The sequence below is a fragment of the Leguminivora glycinivorella genome, chromosome 5 (genome assembly GCF_023078275.1).
Source record: "Leguminivora glycinivorella isolate SPB_JAAS2020 chromosome 5, LegGlyc_1.1, whole genome shotgun sequence".
In the NCBI taxonomy this organism is placed as follows: Eukaryota; Metazoa; Arthropoda; class Insecta; order Lepidoptera; family Tortricidae; genus Leguminivora; species Leguminivora glycinivorella.
The window spans coordinates 20297959-20325621 of record NC_062975.1 but is presented as its reverse complement, the minus strand read 5'-3'; the positions used below and the strand labels follow the sequence as shown (position 1 = coordinate 20325621).

The window sequence follows — 27663 nt, the reverse complement described above, 5'->3', positions numbered from 1 at the left end:
GTTAAGCCAAAAACTTTTACTAGTCTGACAAGAACGCCTTTCTGCACCGGTGATAAAGTTCAATTTAGTATGGCAAAAAAGTGTGAGCTCAGTCCCTATTGTACCATGTTTAGCGGCCCAAATGTCATTGTCAGTGAGTTCCAAAGACAGGGGACAGCGGAATCACATTTTTTGCCATACTAAATTGAACCTTATTACTGAGACAAAAAGGTGACCATTTTCGCTATTCTGAACTATCGAAAACGGTCCACATGAGAGGGCATTGTTTGGGCTGGTGTTCCTTTCGCACGTGTGGCCAGTGTTAGTGAGCCATAATAGTTGTATTTTTATATATATATATATTACCTGACTTTATAACTTCTTATATTATTTTAGTGTTATATTCAAACTAGGGTTTCGATATATTTCAAAGAATTGGAAAATAATTACAATGTCAATTTTGATGCCAATAAATCAAAGATTTGCATAATTAAAAACGACGTTCACTGAATAATGTTGACATTGTCAGTAAGTGCGAGAGGGACACCAGCCCAAACAATGACCTCTCATGTGGACACACTTTTTGACCTAACTACACAATCTAGTTTAATAATTCTAAATCTATGATGAGTTCAGACGGGATATGTTCTGTAAAAAGTCGTATAAATTAAAATAATTAATTTTGTAAAGCTGAGTTTAGACATGCAAGTTATTGCTGCAAGTTTTGAGACAGAAGTATATGCTAGAAAGAGATGCAGATATTTGCCACTCACTCTTACCTATAGTTGCGTCTCAAAACTTGCAGCAATAATTTGCTGGTCTAAACTCAGCTTAACGAGAACAACACACGGGCGCGCCATCTGTCCCAGCTGTGGTGCTTTACTCAGGCCACACGCTATAACCATACCGAGCGCATCGATCAGCCGCTTAGTTCCAACGCGCGCCAATAGATGGCGCTAAAGCTATATTGCGAAACGGGACAATGACGTCATCTTTTTCGTGCATGCTGCCCGTAGTAACGAGTTATTAGACGTTATCACGTCAAAAGGCAGCAACTAAGGAGTCATTTTTAGAGAAACTTATTCTTATATCTGTGGTAAGGATGCTTAAACTGTCAAGAGTACAACCTTTTCTAAAGCCAAATTGATTACAAGTTAAGAGTTTATTGTGTTCTAGGAACCATTCTAATCGTATTTTTACAAGGTGTCCTGCGACTTTAGCTATTACAGATGATAAGGCTATGGGTCTATACGATTTGGGGTCTGAAGTAGGTTTATTTGGTTTCGGTATTAAAATCAATGTTTGTGTTCTCCATTCTTTGGGAACAGAGCCTGTAATCATAACATTGTTAATCAAAGAAAGAAGGTAGCAGAGACTGTTATCGTCCAGTTTTGATACGAAAGAATAAGGGATCCCGTCTTCACCGGGTGCGGAATCTTTAGTCGAAGAAAGTACTCCTTTCAGTTCACAAAGCGAAAAAGGGGAATTTAAAACATCTTCTGAATCATTTTTAGATAACATTAGTGGCCTGAGAATCATAGGGTGTTCTGGGACATAAGGTGGACCCAAACGATCCATAACCTGGTCTGCTAAAGATGGAGATATTTTACTTTGTGTGTCTTTAAATGCTGATCGAAACCTCCTAATATTTTGCCAAACAATTGAGGGAGCTACATTTGGACTCAATGATTTACAAAATCTATGCCAACCTTCAAACTTTTTTTTTCTAAGTAATTCTTTAGTTGATTTAGCGACTTCTAAGTAGTTATCAAAGTTAATATCAGTCATTTCTTGACAATACTTTTTCTCTGCCTCCTTTCTTTGCTTAATTGCAACAGTGCAATCTGAATCCCACCAAGGTGGGGATGGAATGAACTCCGGACCTCTGCTCTTTAATGGAAAGGTTTCATTAGCTGCCTCCACCAGAGCTAAGGCAAATGCTTGAGAGCTCTCTAATATATTTGAGTTGTTTATTACTGGCAAAATATTAATTCTTATTACTACAGCCTCTCTATACTCATCCCATTTGTCATCAATCAGTTTATGTTTAATACGGGGCTGTCTGGCATGTGTTCGTGGAGTCTTATAAAAAGGAAAGGTAATGTATATAGGAAAGTGGTCACTACCATAAGTGGAATCTGCTGTTGACCATGATAAAGATGAAGCAAGATCTGGAGTACATATAGACAGATCTATTGCACTTGGATTTCGAGCAAGCCTAGTAGGAGATCCAGTGTTTAAAATGCATAAATTATGTTCACTAATTATTTCCAATAACCTTTCTCCATAGTATAAAGTTTGAGCAGAGCCCCAGAACTCATGGTGAGCATTAAAATCCCTAAGCAAACAAATGGTTTAGGCAGGGACTTAAAAATTTCATTTATTTCTATAAGAATATTATTATTTGGTTGTTTATAATATAATGATACAAAACAAATGCTATTTACAACCACTGCTATAACAGATATTTCATCACTATGTACAGGTAAAGTGACATAATTATAAGTTAGTGAGTTTTTGACAAGTATGGCCACTCCGCCATACCCATCAGGTCTGTCCTCTCTGAGACAGACATATCCTGGTATTTTAAACAATGAATCCTTTCTCAACCATGTTTCTTGGACACAGATGAGAAAGGGGTCATTTTTATTAATAACATGTATTAAATCTTGTTTCCTACTGATTAGGCTGCGAACATTCCACTGAACCACTAGGGCCCTGTGATCCATTATTGTTGATCTTAATTTGATATAAAGCATTAATTACTGCGGCAACGTTGGACGGTGAAAAGGTTTTTGACTGAGACATTAAATCAATGATAGATTTTACAATATCATCAAAACTAGGGTTTTCATTTGTGCTATTGTTAAAAACTGGTTTATCTCTTTGTATAGTAGGTTGTCTAGTGATTTCAAAATGCGCATTTTTATCATAACCTTTTCCTAGCTTTACAGGAGCCCTGGGTTTGAGGAAGACAGTTTTTTTATATGATTGTTTATTCAACATAGGTGTTTTATCCTGATTGTTATATAAATCTTCTTGTGATTGTGAGGTGGATGACAATGGTGTTGCAAGTAAAGCCTCAGCATATGATACCTTCGAAACTGGTGGATGTACTTTAGAAGCTTCCATGTATGAAATACAACTTTTGCTCATTGTTTCTTTGATAGCTCTTTGTCTGTTATATTCCAAACATTTCTTGCTTGTGGCTTGATGGGAACCCTTGCACAAGCAACACTGGAAGTCATCCTCCTCAACATCACAAGAATCACCAGAGTGACCTTGTCCACATTTAAAGCACCTTGGATTGGAGCGGCACTGGCTTTTCACATGCCCATATCGGCAACAAAAATAGCACTGAACAGTGGGATATATGTATAACTCTACAGGCAGAGCCATGTAACACATGTATACTCGAGTAGGTAGTATTTGTCCATCAAAGGTAAGTATAACTGTACCAGTATTTACAAATTGACTACTGTCATTGACAAACTTTTTTCTTTTTATTCTTCTTATTTTGATAATTGGTCCACAACCAATTGGCAAGTTGATAGAAGTCAGTACTTCATCATCAGTCAAATCAAGGGGTACACCTTTAATTACTCCCATGCGAGTGACATTGAATGTTGGGACGAAAGCATTGTATTTGTTACTTAGGAAGTTGTTGGCATCAGTGTGTGTAGCAAATGTAATACTGACTCTATTTCTGCCTATTCTCTTTAAACTGCCATTCACAACACCTTGGATGTTATTTTGTCGCATAAAGCGACCAAAAGTTATGGGATGGAGAGTTGTGCCATCACTGCTGGCTTCTCTTTGAACATGAACAACAAAAGGAGCAATGTCAGAATGTTGGTAGCGGACGCGGCCAACAGGCACATGAGTCGGTGGGACATTATTAGTATTTGAACTTTCAGAGTTGTGAGCGTCAGGACCCCTGGACCACTACAGATATTTGATGTTTAGTACATACTAAAATTTAGTACCTATTTGATACTATTTGGTACCTCCACTGATATCGAAAAATCGAGCGAATAAAGTGGCCAGACATTCTGACGTCAGGATGTCTGGACCATTTTTGGTTTACATAGTTCTAGACAACACTACTAATTGATATCTTAGTCAATATTTACTACCTATTTGGTACCTGTCAATATATTTTTTTCAAATTTTTTTGGCGTACCAGAAAAAAGTTATGATGGAATTTAAAGTTGTGAGCCCAGCCGTGGCGTTGAAGTATGTAGCGCATGTCAAAAGAATAGAGGCAAATCCGCCTGCCCTCCTGCGCGTCAACTTAAATAGGAATTTATTTTTAGGCACTCGCACATCATCTCTACTGACTAGTGGCATTAATATAGTCGAAATATAAAAGTAACAAAACAGTGTCAAAACAGGCGCTACATACTTCAACGGCACGGCCGGGCTCACAACTTTAAATTCCGTCATAACTTTTTTCTGGTATGCCAAAAAAACTTGAAAAAAATATATTGACAGGTACCAAATAGGTAGTAAATATTGACTAAGATATCAATTAGTAGTGTTGTCTAGAACTATGTAAACCAAAAATGGTCCAGACATCCTGACGTCAGAATGTCTGGCCACTTTATTCGCTCGATTTTTCGATATCAGTGGAGGTACCAAATATATGTACTCAGGTACCAAATAGTATCAAATAGGTACTAAATTTTAGTATGTACTAAACATCAAATATCTGTAGTGGTCCAGGGGTCCTGACGCTCACTCAGAGTTTGCATTTACAATGGGAACGGGATTCGATTTTTCAGTTGGTTGTGGATTAGTATGAACATTATCCTTTTTGTTTTGAACTTTAATTTCATCAGCACACACACAATCCGTACTTTTATTTTTTCCTGACCCAGATTTGCGTTTCCTTTTATTGCAATTCGTACACATTCGCGAAAGTATTTTCCTTTTTAAAGTTATGTCTGAGGTATTGGATACAGACGCATCAGTATCCATTGATGATTCAAGTGCAGATATAAGATAATCCATAGGAGTGTTCGACCCTGAGGGAACTGTTCCCCCAGGGTCAGGGGGCTTAGCGTCCCCCATAAAAATTACATAGAATTAGTACTTACCAATCAATATATACACCTAACTACTAAATATAGTCAAAAACTAAAGCTAAATCTACAAATATATACACAATATACAAGTCCAATCCTTTAAAATAGAATTTCAAAACTTTAGTTACGAAAACTGCGTCCGCCGCGACCGAAGTTTCCCGCCCTTTTTTTCGACAGATAAGTTTTTGCTTTTCATTTTATCCGCGCAGTGTCGCTTTAGTCGGCCAGTGCTGCCCTCTATAGTTCTTGCACGTTCCCTATAAAAAAAATGTCTACGGTTAGTCGTAACACTATTTGGCTGATCATTATCCTCTCTTCAAACAAACATTGGCTTGACATTGATTGAAATTAAAGGCCGGTACACATTATTAAAACGTGATGCGACAGAACAACACCACCCGATGTTGGTAAAATCATAACCAAAATCTCACTATCAATTCGTAGCGTGTGATTGTAGCCAAAGGAAGTAATTTAAAAAATGCTTTGATATTCTACAAGGGGGAAGTAAATACTACTGTACCTCTATAGTCACTAGCAAACAGCGGGAAATTAAAAAAAATACAGGGTTTCACCGTGTGCGAATATTCATCGTCCTATAGAATTTTGCGCCTTTTGTAGTGGCAAACTAGGTAATAGGCCATGGCCATAATAACTATTTTCTTTCATCGAAATGAGTCAAGACGTAAAACAACACAAATCTAGAACATACTACAATAAAATCACGTGTACTAGCCGGTAAACTAATACTCAATGCGTTTTGAAAATATCCTATTTGAAAACACATCTGTGGCGACGTGAGTAAAAGCAAATACAAAGTAACTGTTGCATTGCGCAACGCACTTTATTAATAATGTGCAATCATATTTTCAATGGAAAATAACAGGACAATTGCAAACACGACACAATGCAGGCTTTGTCTAATATTGAATCACTATATATTCGCCACAACTTTATAAAAATAATAATTAATGTCCATAAAAGTAACACTGTTCGTCTGTTTGTCTGTCTTCCTATTAGTTCTTCTGAACCAATTACGTAGATATAGAAAGTCAAAGGGGGCTATGGGTCACAAAATATAAAAAGTATTAAAAGCTAATATGCTACAACTCTCGGACTACAACTTGACAAAAACGAGTTGTCACGTGACAAATTTGTCACTGAATTTGCGCTTTTGTAAAATCATCAGCCAGAAAAGGTATATCAAGCTGAACTTGATTTGCTCTTTTCACTTATTTTTAATGAACCCCCGTCTCACCAACGTGTGTAAACTTTGCTCATGTCCAAATGACTATTGTTATAATACAAAGACTCAGACGTCATTGTTTTTCATGCATATATCATTGAAAAATGACATAAAGATATAATTTATTAGGTCTTAATAAGTAAACAGAAATTATACCTAGCGTAGATAGAATTTTGTTTTTGTAAATTCATCTCAATTATTATTTTATAAGACAAATGAATTGCGAATATAGGACGTTCAAGATCATTCATAAGGACTTAAAACATAGCTCCAGGTAAGTTAGAGCATTGAGCGACTTTTTAATCGATTTTAGGAGGATTTAAGGAATTCATAACTGTGTGTATGTACACCAAATTCTTCTTATCTTATTTATTCTTCTAATCAACCATGTGTATCTTGTATTTTTGTCAATTAATAACGCAAGTGACTAATTTCCAATACGTTCTAAATATTTGAAATATTGAGTTTACACAGCTTTCCATTGTTTGAGTTAATTTACGTCTGAGCAGAAATAATATGGAACTGCAACCATACCACATTCAAAATACGTGGCCTTATTTGAGTCAATTTTTCGAGTTAACCAGTATAGGTGGAATCACCTATTACACGTAGTTATTATGAAGCTACAGTTCCAATAATACCGGTTTTGTAAAACGTTGGTCTCCAGCACGGGAATACAAAACAAGGTATTATCAGAGTCATGTTCGAAGCTCCGCGCAGTATAGATGTAGCTAACAATGAGGGCTGAAGTAATAGCTTTTAGTGTGGTCGTTTGCGCCTGTATAGTCGGTGAGTTAATTCATGTTTTTTTTCCATTGGAAAAAAATTATCCAAATAATGCATTTTAATTGTGTCACACGCATTCTAGTGTTTAAATAGTCCTGTGTTAGATTGAGTAGAGCTGCAAAATATGGAGTTGCTTATGAGTTGCTTCTTACTTTATCCGGTTACTAAATCTCCAATCTCCAACTAATTTGATAGTGCATTGAGTTGACAAGTAAAATTATTTTTATCTCAGTCGGTTCCGTACCCTGAGCCCGCTGGATACATTGCTTCATATCAATATTTTCTTTCTACAGGGCAAAGAACTAGCACAGCATACAACGGCTATCAATATCCACAGCAAACTTATCAAAATGCTTATCCCGCTCAATTGCCGCAACTGCCACAACTGCCGCAGCTTCCACAACTTCCACCGGCAGGATATTACCAGCAGACTTATCAGTACAATCAGCAAGACCCTCAAGCAAACTCTGGTACCCAGTACCAGAGCCAGAATTATCAAGCGCCTGCTCAAACCTACCAATCTTACCAAGCACCTACTTATGCTCCTTACCCTACTTACGCTCCATATCCTACTTATCCTACTTATGCACCCAACACTGTTGCTACAGTGACCACACCACGCCCAGTAACTTATCCAACACCACCAACACCGCCTACACCTCCAACTCCGCCTACACCCCCAACCCCACCTATTTATGCTCCTTACCCTACTTACGCTCCATATCCTACTTATCCTACTTATGCACCCTACACTGTTGCTACAGTGACCACACCACGCCCAGTATTTTATCCAACACCACCAACACCGCCTACACCTCCAACTCCGCCTACACCCCCAACCCCACCTACTTATGCTCCTTACCCTACTTACGCTCCATATCCTACTTATGCACCCTACACTGCTGCTACAACTCCAAAGCCTACTACAGCAACTCCTCCTACTCCAAAAACCCCGCCTACCCCACCAACTCCACCCACCCCACCAACGCCGCCTACCCCACCTACACCACCAACACCACCGACGCCAGCCCCACCACAGACACCGAAAACCCCTGCAACTCCAGCTACACCAAAGCCACCTAAAACCCCTGCAACTCCAGCTCCACCAAAGCCACCTAAAACCCCGGTAACTCCAGCTCCACCAAAGCCACCTAAAACCCCTGCAACTCCAGCTCCACCAAAGCCACCTAAAATCCCTGCAACTCCAGCTCCACCACAGACCCCTCCCACTCCACCAACCCCTCCCACTCCACCAACCCCTCCCACTCCACCAACCCCTCCTACCCCACCAACACCACCAACTCCAGCTCCACCAAAAACCACCTAAAACCCCTGTAACTCCAGCTACACCACAGACCCCACAAACGCCAGTGACTCCAGCAACCCCAGTTACATTACCCACACAGGCAACCCAACCACCACCCAAACCAACTGTTAAAACTTTGTCAAATGGAATCCAAATCAGTTATATATAATTGACGTTTTAAAAGAACGCTAAGTTTCGTGTTTATTTGTATCTTTATTTCTTTCATAAATTATTAATTTAAATAAAGATTAACAACTCATCATTGTATTTATACACAAGTGTAAATTTTTTTATCTGTTTCTCACCAAATATAACATTCACTACACAAGTTACATGGAAACCTTGAAGTCCTAACCTAACGGTACAAAATGGGGTAACAGTAAATGTGTTGAGATAAATGATAGAACTGTGAGTCAATGAGTCAAGCCACCAAAAGATCTACAGATACACTTCACAGTATCTCTGTAGATCGAACAATCTCTGTAAAATGTAGTCTTTATAATTTAAGGTAGGCTTATTTAGTAAAAAATAATTAGTTTAAGAAGTAACTATAACTTGGAGAAAAATTGGTTGTCTGTAAAGTCGGTTTACGGACGGTAGTTTAACGTGATAACGTCAAACATTACAGTAGTATAGACAGGGGCGGTCAGAGTATAGCAAAAGGGGCCCGATTCTGGGACTTTTTTCACGTTTTTTTATTTATTAAAAATACACAAAAGTTAACAGTATTTCACCAAAGCACTTATGGGGTAATATAATTATGTACATGTTAAATTGACATAAATAAAAGCAAACACACTTAAAAGTTAAACTATGGTTATTACATTAATCACCTAAGGAGTGTAGAGTCTATGAACCTTAAGAGTTTTCTGTAAAACACACCAACACTATCAGCAAATATGTCAATATCGTCTGTCTCCAACATGATGCGGTTAAGAGCAGGTCGGGCTCGAGCGGTGCGCCGGCCGCCGCGAACAGGCGCCGCCGCCGCCGCGCCGGCACCGCGCCCGGCATGCCAACCACCACATTCGCTCTTGGCACTTGCAGCCCCATTCTCTCAAGCACGGATGCGTCATCTACTCTATGGTGAAACAGTTGGCGGTAATGCATAATATGCAGCAGTTTCCGTCTGGTTTCTAGAGTTTGAAGACTTTGAAGACCAACCATTCCTGTTACGAATAGAGATGGATACATATATGGGTAATATCCGTACAGTCGTTTGTAAATGTGCCTACAGAACTTCCTCTGCAGTCTTTCTAGTGATTTGCCAATAACTTTTGGGAATACTGGTGTGAGTAGATAGATAAAAAACCTTTAACACAATTATCAGAAGTGAATACTTACAATCTTTCCTCAAAGCTCTTCGCTCCATCCATTTACCGCAATGATGGCAATGTTTGCCAAAGCAGACCAGATTTGGCTATGAAAAAACATACGTGTATATATATTATAATCCTTAAAAAATATATGTTTTACTATAATAGAAAGTAATATTGCAAATACTTACAATTTTTGGCATTGTATGACCATTTCAATTTTCAAATAAAACCTTAGACCTATATCAGGGGCGACTCAATCCGCGATCCTTTCGCCGCACTACAAGTACATGCCGGCGGCCGCGAGTTCGCGGCCCATTCAGTGGCGACGACCTTCGCGCGGCGCAATAGAATTCAATGTCGTCTGCACGCGTGCGGTCCGTTTGTTAATGTAGGTAAGAATTTAGAATGGCGGCGTTTTGCGAACATCAAAGGAGTGAGCCTTCTGTACTTGTACTATTATGTATTCTGTGCCTATATATAGGGACCCGACATGTTGTTCTATGCCATAGATTTATATATATTAAGCTAGATTGAGTTGTTAAGCCAAAAACTTTTACTAGTCTGACAAGAACGCCTTTCTGCACCGGTGATAAAGTTCAATTTAGTATGGCAAAAAAGTGTGAGCTCAGTCCCTATTGTACCATGTTTAGCGGCCCAAATGTCATTGTCAGTGAGTTCCAAAGACAGAGGACAGCGGAATCACATTTTTTGCCATACTAAATTGAACCTTATTACTGAGACAAAAAGGTGACCGTTTTCGCTATTCTGAACTATCGAAAACGGTCCACATGAGAGGGCATTGTTTGGGCTGGTGTCCCTCTCGCACGTGTGGCCAGTGTTAATGAGCCATAATAGTAGTATTTTTAGATATATATATTACCTGACTTTATAACTTCTTATATTATTTTAGTGTTATATTCAAACTAGGGTTTCGATATATTTCAAAGAATTGGAAAATAATTACAATGTAATTATTTTGATGCCAATAAACATCCAATAAATCAAAGATTTGTATAATTAAAAACGACGTTCACTGAATAATGTTGACATTGTCAGTAAGTGCGAGAGGGACACCAGCCCAAACAATGACCTCTCATGTGGACACACTTTTTGACCTAACTACACAATCTAGTTTAATAATTCTAAATCTATGATGAGTTCAGACGGGATATGTTCTGTAAAAAGTCGTATAAATTAAAATAATTAATTTTGTAAAGCTGAGTTTAGACATGCAAGTTATTGCTGCAAGTTTTGAGACAGAAGTATATGCTAGAAAGAGATGCAGATATTTGCCACTCACTCTTACCTATAGTTGCGTCTCAAAACTTGCAGCATTAACTTGCTGGTCTAAACTCAGCATAACGAGAACAACACACGGGCGCGCCATCTGTCCCAGCTGTGGTGCTTTACTCAGGCCACACGCTATAACCATACCGAGCGCATCGATCAGCCGCTTAGTTCCAACGCGCGCCAATAGATGGCGCTAAAGCTATATTGCGAAACGGGACAATGACGTCATCTTTTTCGTGCATGCTGCCCGTAGTAACGAGTTATTAGACGTTATCACGTCAAAAAATAAACTTCTGAGTTAAACATCGAAATTTAGATGAGTTTCATTAACCTATAAAACCCCATTTTACTCTAGAGCAGTATAAAGCAGTTGCGAGTGGTTTATCGTGGCGTATTTCAGTTAACACTTTCGAAACCGGGCTCTACGCGGCGCTACGACATTTTCGCTACATACGGGGAAACCCATGTAATCGGCTACGCTTCTACGAGCGGTGTGCCCGACAGTCGGGTTCTTGGTAGCGAAAGTGGAACGGCCTCTAGCTCAAATACTAAGCGTGACATATGCGATGCGCGAGAAGAAAGAGATTGGCGCGACTTTTTACCCTGTCGCGGAGTGGCAGTGCAATTTACGAGCGAGAGACGCCATCAAAGTTACTGTCTATTGGGTTGGTAAGAAAGTAATGAGCGAATCATAACCAATATTGTAATTTTTATTTAATTTATTATTTTAATCATTTATCAAAAATATAACGGCCTTCGTTATCTACTACTTGTCTCCATCGTTCTGGTAAAGAATGAATAGCATCGGCGAAGAAGTTCTTAGGTTTAGATTCAAAAAACTCAGCTATGTACTGTCGTAGATGGGCTTGATCATCGAACTTTTTTCATTCAAGGCATTGCTTAGCGATCTGAACAATGCGTAATCCGTAGGTGCCAAGTCTGGAGAGTACGGTGGATGAGGTATCACTTTCAAACCTAGCTCCAATAGCTTTAGCCGAGTCACTTTTGCAATGTGTGGGCGAGCATTGTCGTGTAAGAAAAAAACTTTAGCATGCTGTGGACGATTCTGACAGATTTTTTGGTTTAAATTTTCAAGCTGATTACAGTATACTGATGCGGTAACAGTCATTCCACTTGGTAGGAGTTCCCAGTGAATAATACCATGAATATCCCACCAAACGGACAGCATAACTTTTTTTCGGGTGAGGCTCTGTTTTTGGTGCCTCTATTCCTTTTTCGTTTGGAGCTAGCCACTGACGTTTGCGTGTGTGATTTATATATAAGACCCATTTTTCATCTCCAGTGATAAGATGGTCCAACCAGTTGAATGTGCGGCAAAAAGACAGAAGTTGTATGCAGATATCGGCACGGCGGTTTAGTTGATCTCTATCAAGTTCGTGCGGTATCCAAACACTGTATTTGTAGTTTTTTCCCAACTCGTGTAAATGTGTTTCTATGGTGACATGAGAGCAGCCTAACTCGGTAGTAAGAGTACGACTCGTTAGCCTCAGATCTCCTTCAATTAAGGTTTTTAATTTGGCTACATCAATCTTCGCCGGTCGACCAGACTTAGGTTGATCTGATAATGAAAAGTCGCCACTACGAAACCGCTGGAACCATCGTTTCGCCGTGGCCTCAGACACAACTTCAGGAGCAACACGCTGACATATATTACGCACTGCTTCGGCGGCTGAATGGCCAGACTGAAATTCATATAGTAAGCAATGCCTTACATGCACTTTTAATTCGTCCATTTTCTTCCTTATATTAGCTCGGCGACAGATAGTGAATGACTGACGAGAAACTGTGCGACTCGCCCTTTATATACTTTCGACCATAGAAGATTCTAGAACTCTCTCAAAAATTTTATGTGGAATTCAATCGATCGCTCATTACTTTCTTACCAACCCAATAAACATAACAGTTTAACTTTAAACATTCTAACACAATAAAAAAAAGACAAAGGGTCGTGCGGATACGCGTGCGTTCTCGAGTGAAAGCTAACGGCCACTGTCTCACGAAAACGCCGCGCTGCCAGCCGCTACGTGTTTTGAACGAAGCTAGTTGCACACAATAACCAGCTAAGGTTGACCCGCGGCTTAGTCCGTCAGGAAGCGAACCGGGGGTCTACCTCGATTGGTTCTCTTAGGGAGTCGTCTATCTCTCTCTTGACTCGTGCCGCCTCTCTGAGAGGCGTTAGGCGTAAAGCCAGTGTCACACGCTATAAAACATAAATAATATGCCTTTTATTTCATTAGAGCAAAAACTAAAGTAACCCACAAATCTTACCACAAATTATGTTTATCGATAGAATTAGTGGCGGAACCAGGGGCGGATCCAGCTTTCTGTCGAGGGAGGGGTCACGTGGTTTGGTTGAGACCGCCACTAGTATAAGTGTGTGTGTTATTGGAAGGGGGCATTTTTTTGTATGGAGTTGGCGTTCTTCCCCTAGTGAGTACTATTATATTCTTTGATTCATAGCATGGCATAACCAACTTCAGTTGTAATCAAAGAACTCTGTAGCGGCCTTAATAAGCGAGACTTATCTGGTCGTGCCTTACTTGGCTGAAAATTAATATAAAACGTACTGTCAAAAGTTTCAAATGGTCGATGTTTGGTTAGAAGCCGTTACTTATTTTTATTTTATTCCTAGTTATCTGTTTGTAAGTTTCTGAATCCTAAAAAATAAGAAATGACGATGTCGAAAGTGACTAAAAAGCAATTAAAAATAACGAAGTTGTTTCGCAAAGGATACAAACGTGAGTATTTATTGAAACATGTTACCACTAATGGGTATAGGATACAAGACGGTTTATTAACAGAGTGTGAGTCTTACACTGCTATTATACCACCGTAAAACGGTCCTAGCGTCACTACTATTAATTTGGATTTTGTAGGTCCCAGAATTTTCAAGGAAAACGATGAAAACAGTGAGTTACAGCAGGAGGTGGCGGAATTAGAGCGAAAGCTTCGAGAAAAACAAGATTACCTTTTCCAAATCCAGAGGGCGAGCTACCGGCACTCTGTTGTGGTACCAAAGAAAATTGAGGATAATGATGTTGCTATCACTAAAGTATGTTCAATTTATTTTCAAATTGCACTACTTGTGTATAGAAATATCCATGTGGCATTATAAAGTTCATTACATGTATACAACCGACACACATCTGGACGGCAAGCATGGTCGCGCGATAAATGATAAAACATGAGGCCGTCCCTATTGCACTTACAAACAGTGCAATACTCATTTATCATGCGACCATACTTGCCTGCCAGATATGACAATTGTGTCGCTTAACTTCAAACCTGGGTAAATCCATTCTGCTTTAAGGTTGAAAATATAAAAAATATAATATGATCTGAAAGATAACCAACCTTATAGCAGAATGGATTTACCCAGTTTTGAAGTTAAGCGACACAATTTTAAACAAACATTGCTAAGCAACAGTCAACTACTTAACAAGTAGGTTACATGTCTTCACACTTATACACCGTCTAACATTGGGATTTATCAATTTTAGTAACTATTTACAATACTTATTTATCTATTTTCAGTCAATAATCGTACAAAAACGTATAGACGGATGGCAGAAGACCCTGGACCTGACAGCGATGCTGACAGGTATGGAGGTGGAGTCATACGGCCGGGACCACTGCACCGTCATATTCCACATGCAGCTTGACAGGGAGGTGGATGTCAAACATGGAGTCACCATATCCAAAGTTGATGGTTAGTGCAAGGCTTACTTATTTATTTAGCCTTTTTTCCTCATTTATAACCTCTTATTTACTTTTCATTTAATTTTCTGGGGTCCCTGATAGGGTAATGGCATCCTCCAAGCCATTTTACTCTGTGCATGGTTACAGGTTATTACAAACTAGGGACCCACCTTCATGAGTATTCACAGACCAACCCCTATAGACAACTATTACAAGACGACTTGCGGTGGCCAGCCTTCCTAGTATTTGCACTGATATAAGTGCGGGCGCTCGCCGTGCCCGATCAGTATCGACCAAGTAACAGACCCGAAAGCAGCGCGTGTTTTTCGCACAAAAAAATTGGAAAAGGGTATTTTGATGCCTTAAAGATGTCCACCTGTAGTGTGAAATGGTGTGGAAAGGTAACAAGAAGCTCAAATTTAAAAACAGACGGCATTACATTCCACAAATAAGTCATATTTATAATTTATTCAGAGCCGGCATAGGTCAACTTACATTGGCCACTTACGCGTCAGTAGAGGGACAGTCATACTTCTGTCCCTTTTCATCTGGCGCGACTGCCCGCCGTCCTTGAAACGGCCAATCACAGCGCGCTTAACACATTCCCCGCCCGCTCCTCGCACCCCAAACACTGGTGACTCGTATCGCGAACCAAATATACAAGACTGCCACTCTATAGGAGGTTCTCTGTGTGAGTATTATACATAAAAACTGTGCGTACAAATGGCTCTATCTATTTAAAAATAAAACTACATCAAAATCTGTTGCTTAGTTTTGTAGATGACATGCAAAAACCTCATGAATACCTACATGTATGTTCTGTAACTGTTCAATTAATAGTCTACAAAATATTTTTTTGTGTTATGTTCGATCATGCACTCGTGCACTGTGTATGTTGCGTGCTTAAACAGTAAATGTGATGCCATAGCACTATCTAGGAGGAGGAAGATCTTTGACTGGATTGAAACATGTTGAGCCTGTTGAGTTGAGTATATTATATTCAACTGAGCTACGAGGTGCGGTCCAAAAGTTTCCGGCCTAACAAAGAAAAGGCTTACATATCTTTACAATTTTATTTTTATTTTTTAATATAGTCTTCCTCTGTCACAGCGCACTTTTCAAATCTCTTTATAAGCTTCTCCATCACCTAATAAAAATAATAAAGATTTTTGTCCTCAAAATCGCCCTAAACCGCACGGGTCACTTCGTCAAACGAAGATTTTTTTTTTTTACTTCAGTCTTGTACTATTATATATTCTGTGCTTCAGTCTACCTTAAGTTTTTAGAACAAATAATAATCACTTGGGGTCACGTCTCGAATATAAGGTAGGTGCCGAATATTTTTGAAGACACATTTCGTCATAGCATACCTTGTAAAATGAAGCAGCGTGAACGGGGAAATTGTCGCGGAGATGCCCTTGTGCCTCTGCTAAGTTTTTAAAGACTATTCTGCATAATCTGCTATCGTAATTGGACAAAAAATATTGCGTAGCATCTGCTATTTACCGTAGTCTACCCTTCTTAAAAGAACGATTCTAACGATTTACATAAATGTAAATCGTTAGAATTTCGTGACAACCCTAGAATACCGTAGCCTTTATCTTTTTTCGTGCATTTTGTGACAGAGGTTGTTCTAGGCGCCTTTTCACCATGACGTTGTCACTCCATTAATTTTCTTTTGTACAGAGTATCGTCTTACATAACCATGGTTTCATCTACAGTAGCAATTGCATTCAAAAAACTCGCTACGCGGTGTCTATGCTGGTCTCAAGTTTCATGAACTCACGGTTTTTCACTCATCTCGCTGTAAGCACGATAAAAGTTTGGGCACTAACCTAGCACTAAACACCGTAAAAAAACCTACAGCCAACAGACACCTAAAGAAACTATACACCAAAAAAGTGGAATAAATGACGAACACAATGATATACATACTTTTTTTAAACTCTTCTGCCATATTTGTCGGGCCGGAGACATTTGGACCGCACCTCGTATGTCGTTCACTGCCACACCGGACACATGTGGGCGATTTAGAATGCAAAATTACAAGTGCGGCATTGAATGTGATGTGCATAGCATGCATAAAATCTTTCTATATATACAAACTCATTACATTGTCTTTCAGGTGAGCACAAGATCACAGGCTGCTCTCTGCCCCTCGGCTTCAACCTAAAGGCAATGTTGGACGGCTGCAACAATGAGGTTTCACTGAAAACCTTTGATGTCATCAGGAAGGCACTCACTGCATACTATGCGAGACTTGAACAGTATGAAGATCTGAAGGTAATGTATTCTTACTCATCTTGCAGTCTTATAGCAAGAGATTTTACTAAGAGAGTCAACCATAATCCTTCTGCTATTGACAATTTCACCATCAATGAAGTAAATCGATATCATTGATGCCCATTGCACACAGCTACAGCCCAATATCATTTCATTCAGATAAGGTTTGTGATAGAGCACCACATAGGTGCATAGGTTTGCCATAATTTACACAATGATTAGCTCTGCAAAGATTTCCACTACTGAAATAATGCTTAAAAGTTAATTTGAGCTAGTGCAAGTTTTTTGCCACAACAGACAGTCTACAAAAGACGCAGTTGCCGCTAATGAAGGTTTAGCTAATTATTAGATCAGTTTTCTAGCTTGGTTGGTGACAAACAAGCACACGGCCCGCCTGATTGTAAACAGTCACTATAGACACCTATAACATCCAATTTGAAATCAGACTAGTAAATCAAGTTTCATAGCTTTTTTATTACCTAAAAGGTACCTACAAAAGGAACCCTGACCACTGATCATTCCTTATACCAATTAGAATAATAACATACATACATACATACAATCACGCCTGTGTCCCATGAAGGGGTAGGCAGAGCACATGAAACTACTCTGGTTTCAGTGCCACTCTTGGCAAATAAGGGGTTGAAAGAAAACGAAACTGTGACATTGCAGTGACAGGTTGCCAGCCTCTCGCCTACGCCACAATTTAACCCATATCCCACAGTCGCCTTCTACGACACCCACGGGAAGAAAGGGGGTGGTGAAATTCTTAACCCGTCACCACACGGGCACGGGCCCGGTAGCACGGGCGGGGTAGAATAATAAAATTAGAAGAATACATGTAATATCTTGATTGCAGGTGTTCCTAAGTGTAGACGCATCTCTTTTCAAGCTGATGGACGGCACACAGATGGAGATTACGTTCGTCGTCAGAAACGAACTGGAGGAAGATAGCGAAACCACCGAGAGCATAACATTCATACTGCACTACACTATGTATGACATCCGGCCTAGGGACTATTCGTTCAAAGGTATGTAATATTGTATATGACATATGACAGTATATGTAATTCAATACGTCATTATTTCGTCTGCTTAGCCTCGAGGTTGACTGGGAGAGAATGCTTGAGTCGGCCTTTTTGTACTGCAAGATTTTTCTTTTGTGTGATAAAGATTAAATCAATAAATTATACTGCCATACAATAACTCAGTTTGGTAGCAAGTGTGAAAAAAAATGCTATAAACCCGGTTATACCTTATTTAATTCCCGTAGTGAGAATACTGGTAAGGATTGCTGAAGCATTGCACACTCACAACTCACATGTGCGTTGGATAAACCGCCATCTTGTGGCTAAATCCGGAAACTCAAATTTACCATAATACATATTACGCACAAGTTTAGAGTTATAGTGTCTTATAATAAACCAACGCAGACATTAAAAGGGATGAGAAGACCTCATTAGCTATACTCTGTCAAACAAGTCTGTCAGTAAATAAGAACAAAGAAAACTATATGCGTACTTTTCTTTAGGGTGCTATAGAAAAGGATACCTATAGTTTTTTTTTTGTTCTTATTTACTGACAGACTTGTTTGACCGAGATTATCATTTATTAAGCAAGTTTAATTTATAAAGTGCCAATATCTCGAAAACCATGACATTTTCATTGAGGTAAAATTTAATAAGTTGTCCTATCTATCACCACAGAATATATAAAAGTACAAGTACAGAAGGTTCACTCTCAACAACCTGTCAACGGACTGCATGCGACATTGAGTTCCATTGCGCAGCGTGAAGGTTGTCAAACTTTATGGGCCGCGAATTCGCGGCCGTCGAAATGTATGGAAGAAACGCGGAGTGAGCCGCCCCTGCTATCACCCCTTTTAATTTTAGCGTTGGTTTACCGGATGTACAGTCAGCAGCAGAAGTTCCGTAGCGGGCAAGGTGTTCACAATGATCCTAACACGCTCTTATTGTCTTAAAAATAAGATCGTGTCAAGTTCATTTTGAACACCTTGCCCGCTACGCAACTTCTGCTGCTGACTGTAATTTTTTCATTTTTCTAAGTCATTTCCTATATGATGTTGATGTGCCTATACGTAGTTTTTAATTTTCTAAATTATTTCTTATATGTTTACATCTTTCTGTCTTTCAGGTTTATCGGATAAGCCTCAAGAAACGCTGCGTGAACAGTTCATGTTGTTCAAGAAGTATCATCTGACCAAAGCCTTCAAACTGGCCTTCATTGACGGAGAGGGGTCATACAAACTGGTCAGACATGTAAGTAAACATGCATGTAAGGAATCTAGAGCAGAGCCCAACTGGGGAAGTACCTCCGCCTTACAGAAGACCGCAGCCAAATAGCACTAGACCCTACTCATAGTGTTGTGTTCCTGCCGGTGAGTAAGGCTGCCAGAGCTCAACGAGGGTGCGGTGTGTTGGTGACGGAAGGACCTATGGAACTAATTTGTTCCGTCTATTGTCCTCTGAGTCGTCGGCAACCCGAACCCTCCTTAGAACTTGTACACTCCTTTTTGCTGTGTACTTAAGCAAAAGGGAGTGTACAAGTTTATAATGGGTTGGCAACGCGCATGTGACACGCATTGAGTTGCAGGCGTCCATAGGTTACGGTGACCGCTTTCAATCAGGCGGACCGTGTGCTTGTTTGCCACCGACGTAGTATTAAAAAAACAACATAACAAAACAGTTCTTTTTAAACTGCCCCTGTAGATGATCTAGAAAATAGTGCAACCTACGAGAATGTTCATTACGAAATGCTAGTATATATAGAAAGCGGTTACCAACGCCAGTGGACACCAGCAACACTAGGCCCCGTATCCGAATGGTATTTCTCCGACGCGAAACGAAAACGAAACGCCGCGAAAGCTAGTCTGGCTCTGTCGCGCCAATACGCAAGAGCGATAGAGATAGATATCTACTAGCGTTTCGTTTCGTGAGCGTTTCGTTAGCGTTTGTGCCATTAGGCTACGCACCCTGAGCTGTAAGTGAAGCAACACCAGAACGGAATTTAAGAGGAGCACCATACGCTCTTTTCTTGAAGATTGTATATCGGTCCGTAAACAGTTAAACACTGCTGCAGGCGACAGTTCATCCCACATTCCACATTTTAGCCCCATTTTAAACACACAAATTTTTCATCCATTTCTAAAGTAGAAGTTACATTAAGAAATGTACATAGACATCTATTACATCAAATGTGTAGTTTTTAACCCCCGACGCAAAAACGACGGGGTGTTATAAGTTTGACGTGTCTGTCTCTGTGTGTGTCTGTCTGTCTGTGTGTGTGTCTGTCTGTGGCATCGTAGCTCCCGAACGGATGAACCGATTTGGATTTAGTTTTTTGTCTGAAAGCTGAGTAAGTCGGGAGTGTTCTTAGCCATGTTTCATGAAAATCGGTCTACTAAAGTCGCGGTCGGGGGTTTTTTCAAAAATTTTATTTTGTGGTTAGGTTTATTTATTTAAACTCTATTGCACAAAAGACAAACTTAATGTACAAAAGGCGAACTTAATGTCATGTGCAATTCTCTACCAGTCAACCTAAAGGCAAAGCAGAGAAGATTGTAGGCGGTGCATTGAAAACAAAAGAACAGAAAAAGAAAATCAGAAATCTAAAACATACATCAAATAATACATAAATACATATAATACATCTCATCTTCTTATTGTGTATATAGTATATAGTATAAGTATAAAGTATTGCATCAACTATTATATCTAGCTTCTATTATTGCGTGTCACCTATTCTTATTATTCTCTTACAATGCACACAGACGCGTCACGCTTCCAGAAATTGCCACATCTGTTCAAATTGCTAATGAATCAACTTATTAATGAATCTATTGAACGCGTTACATGGAAATGCGGCATACGGGTTTTTCCTTAACGTATTGAGTACACATTCAAGTCAGTGGTGTTATACATACCTTTGTCCTTATTTGTGACGAGACACAATTTTGTTTTCCTTTTTAACTCAGGTGATATTATTATATATCAGTAGGTAATGTAGGTATCCTTTTCTTTTAGGTATGTTTAAACATAAATTAAATATAACAAGATCATACCATCCTATACATTAAAATGCGACTGCCTACGAACGTGCTTACACTCCACCACACATATATGGCGCCACAAAAAATGCCTTGTTGCCACCGATTATTTGTCGATTGGCATTAAGTGTCAATTCCGAGCCGTAAATCTATGTCAAAAGTGACACTTAACGCCATCTACAAGTATAATCGAAAGCTACAAGACATTTTTTTTTTGTGGCGCCATCTATGTGTGGTGGAGTGTAAGCGCGATCTTAGGCGGTCGCATTTTAATGTATGGGATGGTATGATCTTGTTATATTTAATTTATGGTTTAAAATATAATTTCTCGGTCTGCATAGATGGCACCATCATAATTTACCCTTAGCTCATGTCTTTGTTATATTAGATTTGGTTTTAATGGATGGAATCGCGGACAGCAATAAAATATAAGATTTTGTCGCAATTCTAAGCTATGATGGGGTATCTGAAAAGTAAGTTCGACCATAAATTAAATATAACAAGATCATACCATCCCATACATTAAAATGCGACCGCCTAAGACCGCGCTTAGACTCCACCACACATAGATGGCGCCACAAAAAAAATGTCTTGTAGCTTTCGATTATACTTGTAGATGCCGTTAAGGTGGCTCGCCTAGGTTACCCGAAGCTCAGGCTGCGTTAGATGGCGTTAATCTGCAAATTACCAGTCTTATTTTTTTTGTGGAGTCGTACAGGCATTTATATACTTTCAATTATGCTTCGCGAACATTTAATATTAAAATTAACGTATTACAACAAACATTCAACTTCTCATTGTAACGTTAATCCCCTTAATGTAAATAAATTTACTATTTTACACTATTTTTAAGTACCACTCACACATACAATAGTACATTGTGCAACAAGGGGAGGAAGTTGAATATTACTAACGAGAGTAAGTTAAATCGCGACGGCTTGCCGGAGCGATTTAAAGACTCGAGTTAGTAATATTCATACTCCCCGAGTTACACACAATGTTTTTCATCACACTCACAATGTAAAAAATATGTAAATAGATGTAAAAAAGTTAAGTACGGTACAAGAAATTTCATTATTCCCTTGGGAGAACGATTTTTCTATAACTCACGCTCCGCCTGCGCGCAATGGCACATTTAAAGTGCGGGTGTGATGAAAACAGTGTTTTTGTATTCCTTCTAGTCGATAATTTCACGCGGCGACAGCTTGTTTAAATAGCCTTGCGGTAAATACGTGCCATCGCATGATTTGCATGGAAGTACTGGGTTCGAATCCAGGACTTTTTCTCTTTTTTTTTTTAATACTACGTCGGTGGCAAACAAGCATACGGTCCGCCTGATGGAAAGCGGTCACCGTAACCTATGGACGCCTGCAACTCGAAGAGTGTCGCTTGCGCGTTGCCGCCCCATTAGAAACTTGTACACTCCCCTTTGCTGCGTATGCACAGCAAAAAGTAGTGTACAAGTTCAAAGGAGGGTTTGGGTTGCCGACGACTCAAAGGACAATAGACGGAACAAATGAGTTCCGTAAGTCCTCCCGTCGTCAGCACCCCGCACCCTCGTTGAGCTCTGGCAGCCTTACTCACCGGCAGGAACACAACACTATGTGACACTATTTTTTGTTCGTCGAACTCAGAATTTCTAACATAATTATCCTAATGTGATATTTTTAAAAAAATCCAAAAAGTATAGATAAATTTTAGTTTCTAAACTACGATCCGAATGATTTTTTTTTCTAATTGTTTATTTTTGATGGAGCAAGGGTATTCAAATCGCTTTTGAAATCTTAAATTAGTAAATGAAAATGCAATAGTTAACTGAGTAACGTAATGCTTTAAAAACTCAAGTGGACTTTTTTTATCTAAGGAGTGATTTCGATAAAATATTATATTTAGCGAGGGTATTAAAAGTTGTGTTTTATATCTCAACTTAATAAATAGAAAATCAAAATGACAATAAAAAAATCAATATGTTCTCTAAGACAAAATTGATACCTTCGGCTCTCCATTCTTGCTCAGTCAATAAAAAAAACGAAATTTATATCCAAAAAAATACAAAAAGTTTATATAATCCTGGGAATCGAACGCACCTTCACGGCGTGACAGACGATTGCTCCCCAACGACGCCATTACATAACACGCTGTTACCGACGAAATTGGGCTATACATATATAATTATTTAAATATAAATAATAATGTCAAATCCATACTAATATTACAAATGGGAAAGGGTGTGTGTCCGTTTGTTTGTCCGTCTTTCACGGCAAAACCGGAGCGACGAATTGACGTGATTATTTAAGGGGATTTAGTTGAAGGGATGGAGAGTGACATAGGCTACTTTTTGTCTCTTTCTTACGCGAGCGAAGCCGCGGTCAAAAGCTAGTTTATTATAAATGGGAAAAACTGGTTACTCTATAATCTGAAGTGGAAGAATTCGTTGTTTCACCAAAGATAATTTGTGTTTGTTTGTTTGTCCGTCTTTCACGGCCAAACGGAGCGACGGATTGACATGTTTTTTAAGTGGAGATAGTTGAAGGGATGGAGAGTGACATATGCTACTTTTGTCTCTTTCTAACGCAAGCGAAGCCGCGGGCTAAAGCTAGTACAGCACGGGTAGCATGGTCGCGCGATAGACGATAAAATATCAGGCCGGCCCTGTCGCACTATTAGTAAGTGCGATTATAGGGACGGCCAGATGTTTTATCATTTATCGCGCGACCATAATTGCCTGCCTGGATCAGATTATATTGATGATAATTATTATTTGTAACCATTTAGTTAATATTGTCTTCAGTTACCGCGATAGTTACTCATGAAATAAAAACTATGAAAACGGATTAAATCGTGTATAATTAATTTACAATTTATCCCGACGTTTCGAACACTACAGCGTTCGTGGTCTCTGAGCTCAGCGGGTGACTGAGGAAAAATTACAATGTGCAAAAGCTACCCACATACCTACATACATATTCATATATATAACTATTTAGTTGTTGAAGAAAAACATTCACACAACAATAACATAGGTCAACTAGCTCAGTAAATGTAAGGAAGTCAGCACATTACTAATACTAATACTATGCCACACTATGACCTATGTACCTGACCTGACGTGTAATATTTTATTTTATCAACAAAGGCATAATAAAGATTGTAATGTATTTTTATATGAAAATAAAAAATAGGAAAGAAATATAGTAAGAGTCTTTTTTAATAGAATATTTATTCTATTAAAAAATAAAAATAAAACTTAATAAATCCAAAAAAAGTTCAAATTATTAAAAAAGAGCCCGGAATCGAACTCGAGATCTCCTGTTTCATAGTCAATGCATTTGACCGAGACGCTATTTCGATTTACACTAGCAGTGTCGAAATACACGATATGTATCTTTATTGACAAAATGCGTCATTATTTCTGAGTCTGCTTGAGTTAAGTAAACCAATATCTTTAAATAATTACTTGTCAAGAGCCAAGTGTCACTGATGACAATGTCAACTAAAAATGCGCGAAATATGACGGCTCTGTGTCTGTACACAAAATTTGGCACACACATTTTCGTAAAATTAATAAAAAATTCACATGGATTTGTCCATGATTTCTGTATGAAACAATGTATTTCGTTCAATACTGCGACGATGGATAATGTATAGTAGATGTATGCGCATATTTTTATTTAGTTGTAGTGTGCGGTGACTAAATAAATGGTAGATGTTTTTTGTATGGAAAGCGAGCCACCTTAAGTGCCACTTTTGACATAGATTTACGGCTCGGAATTGACACTTAATGCCAATCTACAAATAATCGGTGGCAACAAGGCATTTTTTGTGGCGCCATCTATGTGTGGTGGAGTGTAAGCGCGTTCGTAGGCGGTCGCATTTCAATGTATGGGATGGTATGATCTTGTTATATTTAATTTATGGTTCGACGGACCTCTGCTTTTGTAATCTCTAACTTTACGTACTAAGGGCCGGTTGCATCAAACCACCTGTCACCGTTAAAGTGTTCGTTAAATTTTATTGTATGGGAAGCATAGACTTTTGCTGCGTGACGATGATGTGTCTGTCAAATGTGGTTGATGCAACTGGCCCTAAGTATCCAATAAAAACCTCTGCTGATTCTTTGAACACCACACAGAGCGCGCGGTTTCTCACTTCGTCGGTTCGAACCCATGTAAATTAGATCCGTAGTAGCCGTAACTATTTATATGGTAATTTACGCACTATATCCGGCGATTTGACGACCGGTCTGGCTCAGTCGGTAGTGATCCTGCCTGCTAAGCCGCGGTCCTGGGTTCGAATCCCGGTAAGGACACATTTGTGGTTGAGCACAGATATTTGTTCCTGAGTTATGGATGTTTTCTATGTATATAAGTATGCATTTATCTAAGTAAGTATATCGTCGCTTAGCACCCATAGTACAAGCTTTGCTTAGTTTGGGGCTAAGTTGATCTGTGTAAGGTGTCCCCAATATTTATATTTATTTATTTATATTCGATCTCCGTCATCCAATTTCTTTCCGTCATTCTTCGGATCTAGTGGGTAAATTACCATACAAATAGTTCTACGACTACTATGGATCTTATTTCCATCGGATTAGATTCGGATCGAACGTAGTGTGAAACCGCTCTTACGGCCCGGCCACGACATTGGTCTAAGCGCGACAGCGGTGAGCGGCAGCCATATGTGCGAATGAAAAGTCCCATCGCTGTGTCTCGCTCCAATGTATGGCCGCCGCTCACCGCTGTCGCGCTTATACCAATGTCGTGGCTGGGCCGTTAGAGGGTGCCCCACGGGCGACAACTTTCATACTAGCCCATGTTAGATTAAGATGCGTGCGAGAAAAATGTCGCCGGTCGCCGAGCGTCTTTGTCGCCCGTGGGTGCGCCCCTCTTACGCGTCACGATATAATAAATCTTATGATTGGGTTGTACATCTTTCAGCTCGACAATCCGCTGAACGAGCCCCGCCGCAAGCGTCCCTTGCCTAAAGCTAACGCGAATCCAGCACATGACGACACTTTTCACGTCGAGGACTGCTCCGAGTCAAGCGGAGACGAAAATGAAAATTGTTAAATTGTAGACCTACTCGTGTACCTATAATACTAGCAAACTAAAATATATCTCTCAATCTGCGTTTTCACATAGTGGTCTGAACAGTTCTGAGCTAGCATTCGTTTGTTCGTGCGCAAATGAAAACAATTGAATGCCATACACAGCAAAAAGTGTGCAGCAAAAAGGAGTGTACAAGTTTCTAATGGGTTGGCAACGTGCACGTGACACTTCTTGAGTTGCAGGCGTCCATAGGTTACGGTGACCGCTTTCCATCGGGCGGACCGTATGCTTGTTTGCCACCGACGTAGTATATAAAAAAATCGGTGCATGAACGAACGAATGCTCGCTCAGAACAGTGCTTCAGAGTCTTACACACTCTGCCTACGACCAATGTAAATGAGAAGTTTTACAATTCCGGTCGTCAATTTGGTTTGCGTCTACTACTTATCTTTTAAAGCGTCGGTGTTCAGTCAGCGCTATAGAAAATGGCGTCGCTGTAGCCTTCGGATGTAGATCCGATATCGGATCGGATAATGTGAAAACGCTCTCAGAGTTGACTAAACACCGTTCGTATATAGTGTTTATGTATAAAATACCACCGAAAATAAATAAGAAAATAGGATTAATATTTAAATTCAGTTTTATTAACAAACACCTTATGAGAAATGTCCCGGAAAAATGGCCGTCGGGTCAAAATTTTTATTTGCGTCTTCATCTCTACACTACAAAAACACTAATATATACGCCGCACGACTCAAACATTAAAATGATTTATGACAACTCTAGAAAACTATTGTGTACCTACCTACGTATGTAACAATAAATCAATAACTGACGTCAATGAGTAACTACTGGCGCCATCGCCTAAAAGGTTAATAACCAATGTAACGAAGCCTCGTACGTACATAGGTTACTACTAGCAGATCTGCTTACGTGAGTTGCATTCTCACGCGAGACCGCAATAGGTACATGCTAGCAAGTCTCCATAGTCGTACTCAAAAATGTAACCAAAACTCATCAGAAAGAAGCGTTGGCGTTGATGGGAATCTGGTTATTCTAATCTCTGTAGACAATTTAACACCCTACACCAGCAGGGTTAGCACATGATTGCGAGTGGACTACCCGTCCTTATGTCATTAATACAGTTAGAAAAAGACGTGTGATCTATCTCGCGGCGACATACTCCCGCGGCAATCATGTGCTAGGCCTACAGGGGCGGCGCACTCCGCGATTATTTCGCATTCGCGGTCCATTCAGTGGTGACGACCTTCGCGCGGCGCAATAGAACTCAATGTCGGCTGTTCGCGTGCGGTAAGCATTATGAAAGGCGGCATTTTGTGAACATCAAATCAGTGATCCTTCTGTACTTATACTATTATAATATTCTGTGCGATTACGCACGTGGAGTTAGTACCTATTTGCCTTCCGTCAACCAGATTTATTGCCAAAAACCCAATATTTACCTAAGGACCTATTATTCGGTATTTACGCAACATTATTGGGGCCCTGAATTTTCTTTGTTCATAAACATGTATT

General features: G+C 39.5%; 3 protein-coding genes across 3 annotated transcripts in view; 2 read left to right on the top strand and 1 right to left on the bottom strand.

The window, feature by feature from the left end:
* The window catches only part of LOC125226333, a 58283-nt gene extending 51972 nt beyond the window's left edge, over positions 1-6311 (bottom strand). Inside the window, exons 1-2 of the transcript XR_007177073.1 lie at positions 5587-6311; positions 4667-5323 (exon numbers count right to left, since the gene is read on the bottom strand). The gene's annotated coding sequence lies outside the window, so the exon portion shown is untranslated. Of the gene's footprint in view, positions 5324-5586 lie in introns of the transcript that reaches the window.
* A 649-nt stretch (positions 6312-6960) lies between these two features.
* On the top strand, positions 6961-8660 carry LOC125226334 (extensin-like). The gene is made up of 2 exons (XM_048130292.1): positions 6961-7098; positions 7389-8660. Exons 1-2 carry the CDS (start codon positions 7047-7049, stop codon positions 8420-8422), a joined length of 1086 nt encoding a protein of 361 aa, XP_047986249.1. The 5' UTR covers positions 6961-7046; the 3' UTR covers positions 8423-8660.
* Positions 8661-13608: 4948 nt separating this feature from the next.
* On the top strand, positions 13609-27554 carry LOC125226162. Its single transcript, XM_048130066.1, has 7 exons — positions 13609-13769; positions 13908-14083; positions 14566-14740; positions 16856-17013; positions 17873-18044; positions 19168-19292; positions 26017-27554. Exons 1-7 carry the CDS (start codon positions 13703-13705, stop codon positions 26146-26148), a joined length of 1005 nt encoding a protein of 334 aa, XP_047986023.1. The 5' UTR covers positions 13609-13702; the 3' UTR covers positions 26149-27554.
* Positions 27555-27663: the final 109 nt, after the last annotated feature.